We start from the raw sequence: 14,225 nt of genomic DNA, 5'->3' as shown, positions 1-14,225 counted from the left end.
CAATCCCACAGAAATAAACAACATACTTGTTTCTCATGACAATCAAAATGGAAACTGTTAGTTGTCTCTGTATATTCTCTACATCTTTCGATTCATTGTCATTCCTGAGTGCACTGACTGTCATTATGGTCAAGACTGAGGGCCACAAATTTGAAAAGAAATTTAATGCGAACCAGATGGACCCTTAACCACAGGTAACATTGGGAAAAGGCCAAGCAATTATTCCGCCAAATGCAAGAAAAATAGTCGCCTGCAGGAACTTCTACACTTGTCCGAAATCTGAACTGCTCTCCGCAGGCTTAAACATACCAATACCTGTAAGTAAAGACGCTGAAAACAGAGGAGCAGATATTATTCTTACTAAACTCAAGATGCGGTTCTCATAGTCCCACACAGAGGGAGTGAATATTATATTTCGTCTCTTTACAAGGAGGAAGAACAATCTATTTAATTAACCTTTAATATAAACTGCACCCGATGTAGATGTGTAAGCGCCAACTTAAATTGCTTTCCATCCTTTAGTGAGGCTGTTATGTTATTACATATAAACCTGCATATCTTTAGTATATAAAGAAGGACTGGACAAGTCAGGAACCTTGGTGCCTGGGACGAGCTTATTTCTTGTCTGGGCTTCTAGTAAACCCCACTAACTGGTATTATTGACTTTAGGAAAACGCAATATTTTATGTGATATGTTAATACACCAACACAGAGTGCAATTAGAGTCCCATTAAACTCTGACACCTGCTGCACTATACACATTGTCTAAGACCTTACCAATCTGCTGTTGATAAAACAATTATGTGATGTTGGAAAAAGACGATCAGTCACCTTGTCTACCCCAAACGACCATGGGGGTGTCTGAAAACTGAGCACAGGAAGAAAGGCCACAATCTCTAACCAGCGAATGAAGAGTTCATCGTCTGTGACCAGTTCACTGGATAATGAGCCTCCTGTAGCCCAAAGGAACAAAACGCACATTGTACATCAAATGCTCAAATGCCTTATTGATATAAAGCTTACTCAATGAATAAGTTTCCTTTTTTATCATTAGACCTAAATCAGGTTGAATTAGTGGCAGGGTTAAACAATTTAAAAAGGGGGAGGGGTTTGGTTAAAAGGTTATAGGTGATATTAATTATGTATAGAAATGTATTACCTACTGCATCGGGAATGAAGAAATTATAACCCAGCAGGCTGTAATGCAGCAGGGATGGAATGATACCCTTGAGGCCAGAATAACTCCAGTCAGACTGCAGGGCATTCATACGGATGAACAAAGGCTTATGGTTGGACCTAAACCCAGAAACCCAAGCATTAAGAAACAACATTAGCAACAACTCCTTGTTATATGTAATGGTTGTATCTGTTTAAATAGGAAGAGGTTCATGAGTGGAATTCAATTTGTCAGCAAAGTCTGATTGGTAAGTTGCCAGTGTTTAATAATATGAAAAACATATGTTGATATTCATATTTTGCATATGCAAAAGAAGCACTGTAGTTAAAAAATGTAAGTTATCTAACCTTGTCCCTGCGCTAACAACAGTATTGCCTCCTATATTCCCAGCGAGGTCTGCCAGGAGCCGGATGTATTCATCTCCTATGAGGACAGTAGAACGTCGTATATTCTTTTCTTCAAATGGGTTTCCCTCCCCACCCTCTAGCATCACATACTCCATGCCCAAGCGAGTGTGCAGGCTGCTCACTCTTTCCAAGAACCAGTTAGTGGCTTCTGGATTTGTAATATTCAACTTGACACAGTACTTTCCTCTCCACTGAGTTAATATTGGAACCTATTGAGGGACAAAGACAAGAAATAAAATATCCCGGCGTCCAGATGGTTGAATGGGTTGTCAGCACAGTATACCAGAGACATACAAACAGGTAAACATATACCAGTTGAGCCTGTGGACCAGTGGGAAGGCTGAGCCAGTAATCCTGCATTCTGTCTTGAATGGATGTCTGAAACTGAACTGAATCCACGCTTAAATATGGGGACAGGGTTACGGAAATGTTCAGAAGCTTGACAAAAGGGCGGTCCCAGCTCTGTCTCTTGGACTTCCTTCCCCTGCCATTGTGGTACTCATGGTCCTTAAAGCAAAACAAAAAAAAAATAAAAATAAACATTTTGCGGAAAAATGGTTTCAGTTGTTAATACAAATAAGAAATTCAATTAACCATTGAGTATCTGTAATGGCCTGGGAAAACTCATTATGAATTTGTTCCTCATCTAACTATGTATCATTTGTCCCAACTGCAATATATTTCTATTTAAAGTCTTGTTTTCCAAAAAAGGAAAAAAGGGATAAACGTATATTTAAATATCGCATTTTGACTGTGAGCCAAGGAGCATCACTGGTATTTTGACAGTCAATATCTGATTTCAAACTGAACTTTATTAGGCGTATAATAATTTTAGTCAGACTGACGTGTTTACCTCTACGTTGGTTAAATTGCCTCCCTGCCCAAGATGACTGTTGTAAATTTAATCTGGATGGTACAATCATCTTTTGATTGCCACTAAAACAACAAAGTGACAATGTTTGTTTTGCATAGTAATTATCCATAGTTCACACATTCATTTACAAGAGTTTACAAGAGGGCGTACTTGCATTGCAGGCGATGCACAGACATGATGTTTTAGACACTGTATTTTTGCTTCCTCGTTTTTAATGACAAGCACATTATTTTAATCAATAGCCTTGTTTGTTTAAACTAAAATATTATGTTGTTTATTATACAGAATTTCTTTATTTACCATAATGCACCATGGGGAAAGAAAGAAAGAAAAAAAATAACGTAACACAAAAAGTTTTGATATAATGGTTCATAGTAATAAGTAATAAAGATATACTGTTTTCATTTCTGTTTCATTCACATATCTTGGTTAATGCTCTGGTTCACAACTTAAGCTAAATCTGAGTAAAAGTATGTGATACAGGTTACGTTTAGTGTTATGGTGACATTAGTATGGTGACTGAGAAGTGCAAAACAAAATTACAAAATGCAAAACAAAATAACAAATTAAAAAACAAAACAACGAAACCAAAAAAAAAATTAACAAAACTAAAAACAAAATAACAAAACCGAAAAAAAAAATTCAAAAACAAAATAAAAAATTTAAAAACAAATAACAAATTCAAAAACAAAATAACAAAACTGAAAAAAAAAAAGCGAATTAAATTCTTATCGCTGATTGGAAGAGACTTTGAAGTTGTTATTTTGTTTTGCACTTCTCGGCCACCACATGGGACATTATGCTTAGAATTTACTTGTCAGTATATGCATTATAGTTTACATTCTAAATTATATCTATCCCTGTGGTATAGAATAAACAGGGTTAGACATAATCTGTAGCTATGATATTTAAAATTTTACTTGGAATTACCACTTGCATATAACACCATAGTTATCCTGTTATACCAAAATTATCCTTGTGTTTTCTTACACTAATAGCTTTTGCACTTACAGTGATACTGCATCCAGTTATTAAATGCTATGATTAATGCATCACTATAAAGCTGTCTAGTTCCATCTATCTTTAAGTCTGCTTAAATTATACTCTATTTAAGAAGCTTTAAGTTAACAAAACTAATGTCAGCAACTAAATAATTACTTTTGCAGACTTGGGTAATAGGAACTATGTTTTCACCTTGTTGTTATCGAACAGTATAAATGTTATATATATTATTTATGGTATATATACAGCACACACACATATGTATATTTGTGTGTGCTTGGATAGATTTAGGTTTATCTCTTTAAAAAATAAATCTGAAGTTTCCCAGAAATCCATTTTTATTTTTTCTTATAAGCTAAATATCTGGGTTCCGTGATTAGATCTAATAGATCTCCTATAAATGCTATGCTTATCACGTTATTCTTTTCCTCCATCCAACCACCATGTCTCTTTCTGACATCTCCTTATGAATAAACACCCATAATCTGAAACTCAACCCTAATAAAACAGATCTGATATGCTCGCTGAAGGTATTTGCTGGACTCCATAAAATCTAAATCTCAGATCCGAGTTTTCAGAACACATCATATCTACTAGACCCTGCATATTTCTTTTTTGCAACTTTGCAGAAAGTCACATAATCAGTATTCTTTATTGTCCAATTCGATTAAATTTTATTTGTATAGCGCCTAAAATTTACTTTAACTGAATTGGACATTTATCCAGACATGGCTAGTTCAACTCTGTACACTGGCTACCTGTTACAGCAAGAATCAAATTCAAAGCTCGTGATCATATGAACGATCTCACTGCTTAAGTGTCATGGCACCTCTGTGGTTGAGTAGGCTTCCCTCTTCACAAAGGTTAACCATGTCTGTATTCCTTACACACACGCTTCTGAGACAATAAGATTCTTTTTCTGTTGTTGCTTTTACAGTATGGAAAATAATCTCTTTAACAAATTTACCATGACTCATTCCATAACCGCAACACAATGTGTGTAAAGATAAAAGAATATAGTAAGCTCAGAGCAATCATTCTGCCATGCTAAAATCTATGGTGCGCTATGAAGGATCTAAGCAATAAACAGAGAATACTGGCAAGCAAGTTTATAACCGAGCTCATTCCAAGTCAAGCTGTTGGTTGTACTTATGCATGTTATTTTAAGGTAAAATAACTCTTCTCAGCTCCATTCTCCTCTTTTCAACTCCTGTTTACCACTTTTAACCTTTTTGGAGGATTCAGGATCATGAAAGAAATCTAAGCCTAAATGACAGACATGCAGTTCTACCCAACAAAACACTGGTGTTGAATTCTTACTATTCTGTCACCTTACCTTTTAATTTGGATAAATAAAAATAAACATTTTGCTGGAAAATCATTTTAATTGTTAATACAAATAAAAAAAATTCAATTAACCATTGACTGTGATGGCCTGGGAAAACTCATTATGAATTTGTTACTCATCTAACTATGTATCACTTGCCCTAACCGCAATATACAGTATTTCTATTTTTTTAAAGTCTTGTTTCCCAAAAAAGGAAAAGAAGAGATAAACGTATATTTAAATATCACATTTTGACTGTGAGCCAAGGAGCATCACTGGTATTTTGACAGTCAATATCTGATTTCAAACTGAACTTTATTAGGCGTATGTCAATTTTAGTCAGACTGACATGTTTACCTCTACGTTGGTTAAATTGCCTCCCTGCCCAAAATGACTGTTGTAAATAAAAAATAAAAACCAATAAGAAAAAGATTTGCATATCATTTCTTAAAAGACAGTACTGTCCAGTAAGTTTTGAGTCACATCTCATTTTTATATGCAAACAAATAACATACCACAAAAAATATGGATATAATGGTTCATAGTTTGATAACTACTACTATTATCGAAGTAATAAAGATATACTGTTTTCATTTCTGTTTCATTCACATATCTTGGTTAATGCTCTGGTTCACAACTTAAGCTAAATCTGAGTAATGGAATGTGTTACAGGTTACGTTTAGGAAGTGGGGGTGGAAGTGCAAAACAAAATAACAAATTTAAAAACAAAATAGCAAAACCAAGAACAAAATTACAAAACTGAAAAATAAAATTACAAATTCAAAAACATAATAAGAAAACCAACAAAAACAAAATAACAAAACCAAAAACAAAATAACAAATTCAAAAACATAATAAGAAAACCAACAAAAACAAAATAACAAAACCAAAAACAAAATAACAAATTAAAAAACAAAAAAAAAAAAAAGAAAAAAAAATAACAAAACCAAAAAAAAAAAAAAAAATTCAAAAACTAAATAACAAAACCAAAAACAAAATAACAAAACTGAGAAAAAAAAAAAAAACTGGAAAAGGTAGGTATAGTTTGCGAATGAAATTCTTATCGCTGATTAAAAGAGACTTTGAAGTTGTTATTTTGTTTTGCACTTCTCGGCCACCACATGGGACATTATGCTTAGAATCTACTTGTCAGTATATGCATTATAGTTTACATTCTAAATTATATCTATTCCTGTGGTATAGAATAAACAGGGTTAGACATAATCTGTAGCTATGATATTTGGAATTTTACTTGGAATTACTACTTGCATACACAGTAACACCATAGTTATACTGTGGTTCTAGGTGCTTATGATGTTTTACATTACATATCACAATAAAAATCATATTTTTCACTGTTGGGCAGGTTACTTTGGACAGCATAACCAAAGTTACATGGCAAATGTGCTTTAGCTAGACAAATGCTGCATTTATATAAAAAATACAGAAATTTATAAATAATGTTGAATGCATGATCATGCAATAAATAAAGATAATAAAAAGTGCTGCATTAAATAAATCTACAAGAAAAAAGTGGTAAGGTATCTCTTCCACTTATTATTACCCAGTGGACAATTTATGTGTTTTATGTGTTTTTTTTTTATAAAACAGCATATTATTTATGATAAAGTAAACACATTATGTTGCTTTTAAAATAATTTTATATATATATATATATATATATATATATATATATATATATATATATATATATATATTTTTTTTTTTTTAACCAATAGCAATGACGTAATTGTTCTTCCACCGAGCAACTTACAGTACTCTAACATTTATTTGGAATGATGAGGTAATACATAAAATACATACATAATACATAGAGTACTGAATGGGATACCAGTCCATCGCAGATACCCGGCATACACAGTTAATCACAGTTACTGTGTTAACACAGTTACATAGTTAACACCTGGGTGTGATTTATCTTAGGAAGTCTGAGATAGCAAATGCCTCCAACGAACCTACAAAAAAATGTATATTTTACTGTTTAAAGTGCAGTATCTCTTGTATTTGTCATATAAATGAAATTAAATAGTATTTCTCTATATTACTCTACATTACTCTGCCAGCTACTTGACTCTAAAATTATTATTGATACCATTTCTCTGCTTGTGTTTTCTTACACTAATAGCTTTTGCACTTAAAGTGATACTGCATCCAGTTATTAAATGCTATGATTAATGCATCACTATAAAGCTGTCTAGTTCCTTCTATCTTTAAGTCTGCTTGAATTATACTCTATTTAAGAAGCTTTAATTTAACAAAACTAATGTCAGCAACTTAATAATTACTTTTGCAGACTTGGGTAATGGGACCCTGCATATTTCTTTTTTGCAACTTTAGAAAATTGATTATAACAAACTGCAGAAATGCACAAAGTCACATAATTGATAGTCTTTTTTGTCTAATTTGATTACATTTTATTTGTATTGTGCTTACAATTGAATTGAATTGAATTGAATTGGACATTCATCCAGACATGGCTAGTTTGACTCTGTACTCTGTACTGAATAACGCATCTAGATACATGCTGCTGTTTATCTGGTAACGTCTCTCATGTGACTCCCCTACTGACGCTCACTCCTGAAAACACTGGCTTCCTGTTACAGCAAGAATCAAATTCAAAGCTCGTGATCATATGAACGATCTCACTGCTTAAGTGTCATGGCACCTCTGTGGTTGAATAGGCTTTCCTATTCTTACTATTTCTGCACCTTACCTTTTAATTTGGATAAATCTGAATGGATATACCGTACTGTGAAAAGGTCTTGAGTTCCCATATTTGGCCAATTTTTGCCAACTCTCATTTTAATTCCATTCCCTGTACCTGACCAGTTTCAGAGCAATGTTTTTTGTTTTCTAAACCACTATGGATCATTCAATTATTTTAAAAAAAACTTAAGGCATGAACCAGTGAGAAACAGGTGCACATGATATACTGTTGAAGCTGAATGCTAAAGAGAACAGACGAGAGGGGAAATGAGGTTGCTGGTGAAGTAAACACCAAATAACATTGTTAATTTTTCAGCTTGTCGCATTGAAATACTTTTTTTTTTATGTAATCTACAGAATTAAATTAATATGGATAAATGGCCTTTGCACAATACTGTAAATCTGGCTAAAAGTCAGGTAATATGTTTGCGTATTTGGTTACAATGACAATAAAGCTGTAAACAGTTTTAGTGTATTTAGTGTACAGCACAGCAAACCATTTCCTCTCCTACCGACATTTCAGTGAACCTGAGGACTGTCTTCTCATCTCAGGAGAACCGGTCCTGCACCTCACTGACCTCTGCTTGGCTGCTGGAATTACTACTTGTATATAACCACATAGGTATACTGTTGTTCTAGGTGCTTGTGATTTTTTACATTACATATCACAATCAAGATCATATTTTGCACTGTTGGGCAGGCTACTTTAAAGCTATAATTATAAAGCCTACAATTTACATAAAAGATGCCTGTTGAATTCACTACACTTAAGCTCTTCTGAAGAGGACGGCATAACCAAAGTTACATGGCAAATGTGCTTTAGCTAGATAAATGCTGCATTCATATAAAAATACAGAAATACAGAAATTAATAAATAATGTTGGATGCATATTAACTAAAAATAATTTTAATTGCAATAACTAAAAATAAATAAAAAGTGCTGCATTGAATAAATCTACAAGAAAAAAAGTGGTAAGGTATCTCTTCCACTTATCATTACCCAGTGGACAATTTATGTGTTCATATTTGAAGAAAAAAAACAAGTTTTATAAAACAGCATATTATTGATAATAACGTAAACACATTCTGTTGCTTTTAAAATAATAATAATTATATATATTTTTGCCAATAGCAATGACTCTGTAACATTTATTTGGAATGATGTGGTAATATATACTGGATGGGACACCAGTCCATCGCAGGCACTCGACATACACAGTTACTCACAGTTACTCATAGTTAACACCTGGGAGTGATTTATCTTAGCCAGTCAATCTACTGTTGTCAGCCAGTCTAGCCAGTGTATCCAATGGTTTTTGTGAAGTGGGGGGAAACCAACACACGCTAAAAAAATTTGGAAAAAAATTCTACATAAAGAACTCGGGTATGAATAAATTAGAATCAAACCTGTCAACCCAGTAGCTGTGAGGCAGCAGATGCCTCCAACGAACCTACAAAAAAAGTAAAAACCTGATTCCAAAAAAGTTGGGACACTGTACAAATTGTGAATAAAAACACAATGCAATGATGTGGAAGTTTCAAATTTCAATATTTTATTCAGAATACAACACAGATGACATATTAAATGTTTAAACTGAGAAAATGTATCATTTTAAGAGAAAAATAAGTTGATTTTAAATTTCATAGCATCAACACATCTTAAAAAAGTTGGGACAAGGCCATGTTTACCACTGTGTGGAATCCCCTCTTCTTTTTATATTAGTCTGCAAACGTCTGGGGACTGAGGAGACAAGTTGCTCAAGTTTAGGAATAGAAAAAGTTGTTCAACGCCTTAGGTCTTCATTGTTGCATCTTCCTCTTTATGATACGACAAATATTTTCTATGGGTGAAAGATCTGGACTGCAGACTGGCCATTTCAGGACCGGATCCTTCTCCTACGCAGCCGTGATGTTGTAATTAATGCAGTATGTGGTCTGGCATTGTCATGTTGGAAAATGCAAGGTCTTCCCTGAAAGAGACGACGTCTGGATGGGAGAACTGGTTGTTCTAGAACTTGGATATACCTTTCAGCATTAATGGTGCCTTTCCAGATGTGTAAGCTGCCCATGCCACACACACTCATGCAACCCCATACTGTACCATCAGAGATGCAGGCTTCTGAACTGAGCGCTGATAACAACTTGGGTTGTCCTTGTCCTCTTTAGTCCGGATGACATGGCGTCCCAGTTTCCCAAAAAGAACTTAAAATTTTGATTCGCCTGAACACAGAACAGTTTTCCACTTTGCCACAGCCCATTTTAAATGAGCCTTGGCCCAGAGAAAACGCCTGGACTTCTGGATCATGTTTAGATACGGCTTCTTTTTGACCGTTAGAGTTTTAGCTGGCAACGGCGAATGTGTTCACTGACAATGTTTTCTGGAAGTATTCCTAAACCCATGTTGTGATTTCTATTACAGGAAAAAGGGCCCGATGATCACAGGCATCCAGTATGGTCTTCTGGCCTTGACCCTTACGCACAGAGATTGTTCCAGATCCTCTGAATATTTGGATGATATTATGCATTGTAGATGATGATAACTTTAAACGCTTTCTGATATTGCGCCAATTTTTTTCGCCGCAGCATTGGGGGAATTGGTGATCCTCTGCCCATCTTGACTTCTGAGAGACACTGCCACTCTGAGAGGCTCTTTTTATACCCAATCATGTTGCCAAATAAGTTGCAAATTGGCCCTCCAGCTGATTCTTTTATGTACATTTAACTTTTCCTGTCCCAACTTTTTTGGAATGTGTAGCTCTTATGAATTTCAAAATGTCTCACTTTCAACATTTGATACTGTATGTTATCTATATTCTATTCTGAATAAAATATTTAAACTTGAAACTTCCACTTCATTGCATTTTGTTTTTTATTCACAATTTGTACCATGTCCCAATTTTTTTTCGTTTGGTTTGTATTAAATAGTGCTGTATTTATCTACATTACTCTATATTATTCTGCCGGCTACTTAACTTCATTGATACCACTTCTCTGCTTGTGTCCTCTTACACTAATAGCTTTTCCACTTAAAGTGATACTGCATCCAGTTATTAACTGCTATGATTAATGCATCACTATAAAGCTGTCTAGTTCCTTCTATCTTTAAGTCTGAGGTCTACTCTTATTTTCCTTATAAGCCAAATATCTGGGCTCTATGATTAGATCTAATGGATCTTCTATAAACGCTATGCTTATCACCTTATCTCTTATGAATAAACACCCATAATCTGAAACTCAACACTAATAAAACAGATCTGATATGCTCGCTGGAAGTAAAAATCTAAATCTTAGATCAGAGTTTTCAGAACCCATCACATCTACTAGACCCTGCATATCTCTTTTTTGCAACTTTGCAGAAAGTCACATAATCGATAGTCTTTTTTGTCTAATTTGAGTACATTTTATTTGTGTTGCGCTTAAAATTAAATTGAATTGAATTGAATTAGACATTCATCCAGACATGGCTAGTTTGACTCTGTACTCTGTACTGAATAACACATCTAGATACATGCTGCTGTTTATCTGGTAACGTCTCTCATGTGACTCCCCTACTGAGGCTCACTACTGAAAACACTGGCTTCCTGTTACAGCAAGAATCAAATTCAAAGCTCGTGATCATATGAACGATCTCACTGCTTAAGTGTCATGGCACCTCTGTGGTTGAATAGGCTTTCCTCCTTACGAAGGTTAACCATGTCTGTATTCCTTACACACACGCTTCTGAGACAATAAGATTCTTTTTCTGTTGTTGCTTTTACAGTATGGAAAATAATCTTTTTAACAAATTTACCATGACTCATTCCATAACCGCAACACAATGTGTGTAAAAATAAAAAAATAAAGTAAGCTCAGAGCAATCATTCTGCCATGCTAAAATCTATGGTGCGCTATGAAGGATCTAAGCAATAAACAGAGAATACTGGCAAGCAAGTTTATAACCGGGCTCATTCCAAGTCAAGCTGTTGGTTGTACTTATGCATGTTATTTTAAGGTAAAATAACTCTTCTCAGCTCTATTCTTTTCTTTTCAACTCCTGTATACCACTTTTAACCTTTTTGGAGGATTCAGGATCATAAAAGAAATTTAAGCCTAAATGACAGACATGCAGTTCTACCCAACAAAACACTGGTGTTGAATTCTTACTAGTCTGTCACCTTACCTTTTAATTTGGATAAATAAAAATAAACATTTGGCTAAAAAATCATTTTAATTGGTAATACAAATAAGAAATTCAATTAACCATTGAGTATCTGTGATGGCCTGGGAAAACTCATTATGAATTTGTTACTCATCTAACTATGTATCACTTGCCCCAACCGCAATATATTTCAATTTTTTTTTAAGTCTTGTTTCCCAAATAAGGAAAAGAAGATAAAGGTATATTTAAATATCATATTTTGACTGTGAGCCAAGACACTTTATTTTTGTATTTCCTCGTTTTTAATGACAAGCACATTACTTTAATCAATAGCTTTGTATTTTTTATGTTGGTTTAAACTATTATTAAAGTGTTTCACATTACAAAATAATATATTGAGGTTGTTCCACTAGGGTTAAAACTTAAATTTAAATAATAACAGAAATCATTTATTGATTGTTATTGTGTTTATTATATTATGCTGTTTATTATACAGTATTTATTTATTTACCATAATGACAGGCATGCAGTTCTACCCACCAAAACAATTCAAAAAGAATTCTTACTATTCTGTCACCTTACCTTTTAATTTGGATAAATCTAAATGGATATACCGTACTGTGAAAAGGTCTTCAATTCAATTCAATTCAATTTTATTTGTATAGCGCTTTTAGCAATTTTCATTGCCGCAAAGCAGCATAGAGTTCCCATATTTGGCCAATTTTTGCCAACTCTCATTTTAATTTCAGTCCCTGTACCTGACCAGTTTCAGAGCAATTTTTTTTGTTTTCTAAACCACTATGGATCATTTAATCTTAAAACACATCTAACTTAAGGCATCTAAAAACATATAACTTAAGGCATGAACTAGTGAGAAACAGGTGCACATGAAGGCAAATGATCAGGCCGGAGATTAGTATACTGTTGATGCTGAATGCTAAAGATAACAGACGAGAGGGGAAATGAGGTTGCTGGTGAAGTAAACACCAAATAACATTGTTAATTTTTCAGCTTGTCGCAGTGAAACACTTTTTTAATGTAATCTACAGAATTAAATTAATATGGATAAATGGCCTTCGCACAATACTGTAAATCTGGCTAAAAGTCAGGTAATATGTTTGTGTATTTCGTTACAATGACAATAAAGCTGTAAACAGTTTTAATGTATTTAGTGTACAGCACAGCAAACTATTTCCTCTCCTACTGACATTTCAGTGAACCTGAGGACTGTCTTCTCATCTCAGAAGAACCGGTCCTGCACCTCACTGACCTCTGCTTGGAAAAAATAATGCCTTTCAAGTTCATACACACCAACTAGCACCAAACCATTTTTCTGTCAGGCTGAAGTTAACAGCACAGCCGTTAGCTTTTTATGTCAGATGCTTCTACTCTAACACTCCAGGCTTCCAAGTCCTGGGATGACTCTTCCTACTGTGAAAGTAGAATGCCTTCAGTTGGGCCCCAGCCTATGGCATTGATTAAGATCAGGAACTTCATAAACTTTATAACTGACCACACGGAATTTCAAGACTGCTTTCACACATTCCCGTTTTTTCATGTAAAACTGCCAGACTGACCGAGTGCATTTCTTCCAGACCAAACAAAGATTTATGTACAAAAAACTCCTCTTACATCTTTAATAAAAGAAAAATAATATTAAATCAAGCAGACAAGCTCAATTCCACTGCAGTACAAAATGTAACACATATGGCTCATCAAAGTATAAAATCCTAAAAACTTTAGACACATTTACACTTACACTATTTTATACAATCCATAATTTGCTCTATATATTAATTTATCCTTACTTTTACAAAAAATAAATTTTAAATATATATTCAAAAGAAATGGAAATAAGTTCCCAGGATTGACCTGGACCAGGATAGAGTGCTTCCTCAAGAGGATTAAACTACATATATATGGTATACTTGAATGCTTACCTATTTCTGCCTCCTATTTTTAGTCTAACACATGTAAAATCTCATTGTTATGTGGAACAACAGCACAGCTTTCATGCACATATCAAATAATGGATAGGCATGCATATACACACACATGCACACATAGACATACAAAGACATGTATGTATTATTTATTCTGGACATTTTTATTAAGGGTAACAATAATTCACATGGAAAATTTGTCCAGGAAACTAAAAAAAAACAAAAAAAACTTTCAACTTGCAAGCTTTAACAAATTCCTTTCTGATCACCAAATCTCCAAAGTAAAGTCATTATCCTCATAGAAGAACAAAGGAGAAAGGTGTTTTGATTTATGCATGTGTTTATTATATGCCGTGTTTGGACCCTCTCCACAGCAATAATGATACTGATAAATTAGCCTGACCTGGTAATTATCTATCATCAGCATAATTAAATGAAAACCAACATTATGTCATGTGTAAATGATATGTCTAAGTGGCTTAATATAAAAGGAGAATAACTCTGGACATCGTGCTGAAATTCATAAGCTCTCCAAAGTTATATATAATGCTTACAGCATAGTGATCTGTCAGTCAAGACAGATGTGTTTTCAAACCTTTTCAATTGAATAACAGTGCCAAATTCTGCATG

At 34.0% G+C, this 14,225-nt stretch overlaps 1 protein-coding gene across 1 annotated transcript in view; it reads right to left on the bottom strand.

Moving 5' to 3' along the window:
• Positions 1-14,225, bottom strand: part of si:ch211-236l14.4 (SITS-binding protein) — a 29,919-nt gene that overhangs the window by 4,337 nt on the left and 11,357 nt on the right. Inside the window, exons 5-8 of the mRNA XM_053483045.1 lie at positions 1,897-2,091; positions 1,525-1,793; positions 1,160-1,296; positions 832-953 (exon numbers count right to left, since the gene is read on the bottom strand). Coding sequence (XP_053339020.1) covers positions 832-953; positions 1,160-1,296; positions 1,525-1,793; positions 1,897-2,091 — 723 coding nt within the window. The remainder of the gene's footprint in view (positions 1-831; positions 954-1,159; positions 1,297-1,524; positions 1,794-1,896; positions 2,092-14,225) is intronic.

This window comes from Clarias gariepinus, chromosome 2 (assembly GCF_024256425.1).
Source record: "Clarias gariepinus isolate MV-2021 ecotype Netherlands chromosome 2, CGAR_prim_01v2, whole genome shotgun sequence".
Taxonomy (NCBI): Eukaryota; Metazoa; Chordata; class Actinopteri; order Siluriformes; family Clariidae; genus Clarias; species Clarias gariepinus.
Note: the sequence above shows the minus strand (reverse complement) of the source record. Positions and strands in the feature narration are given on the sequence as shown.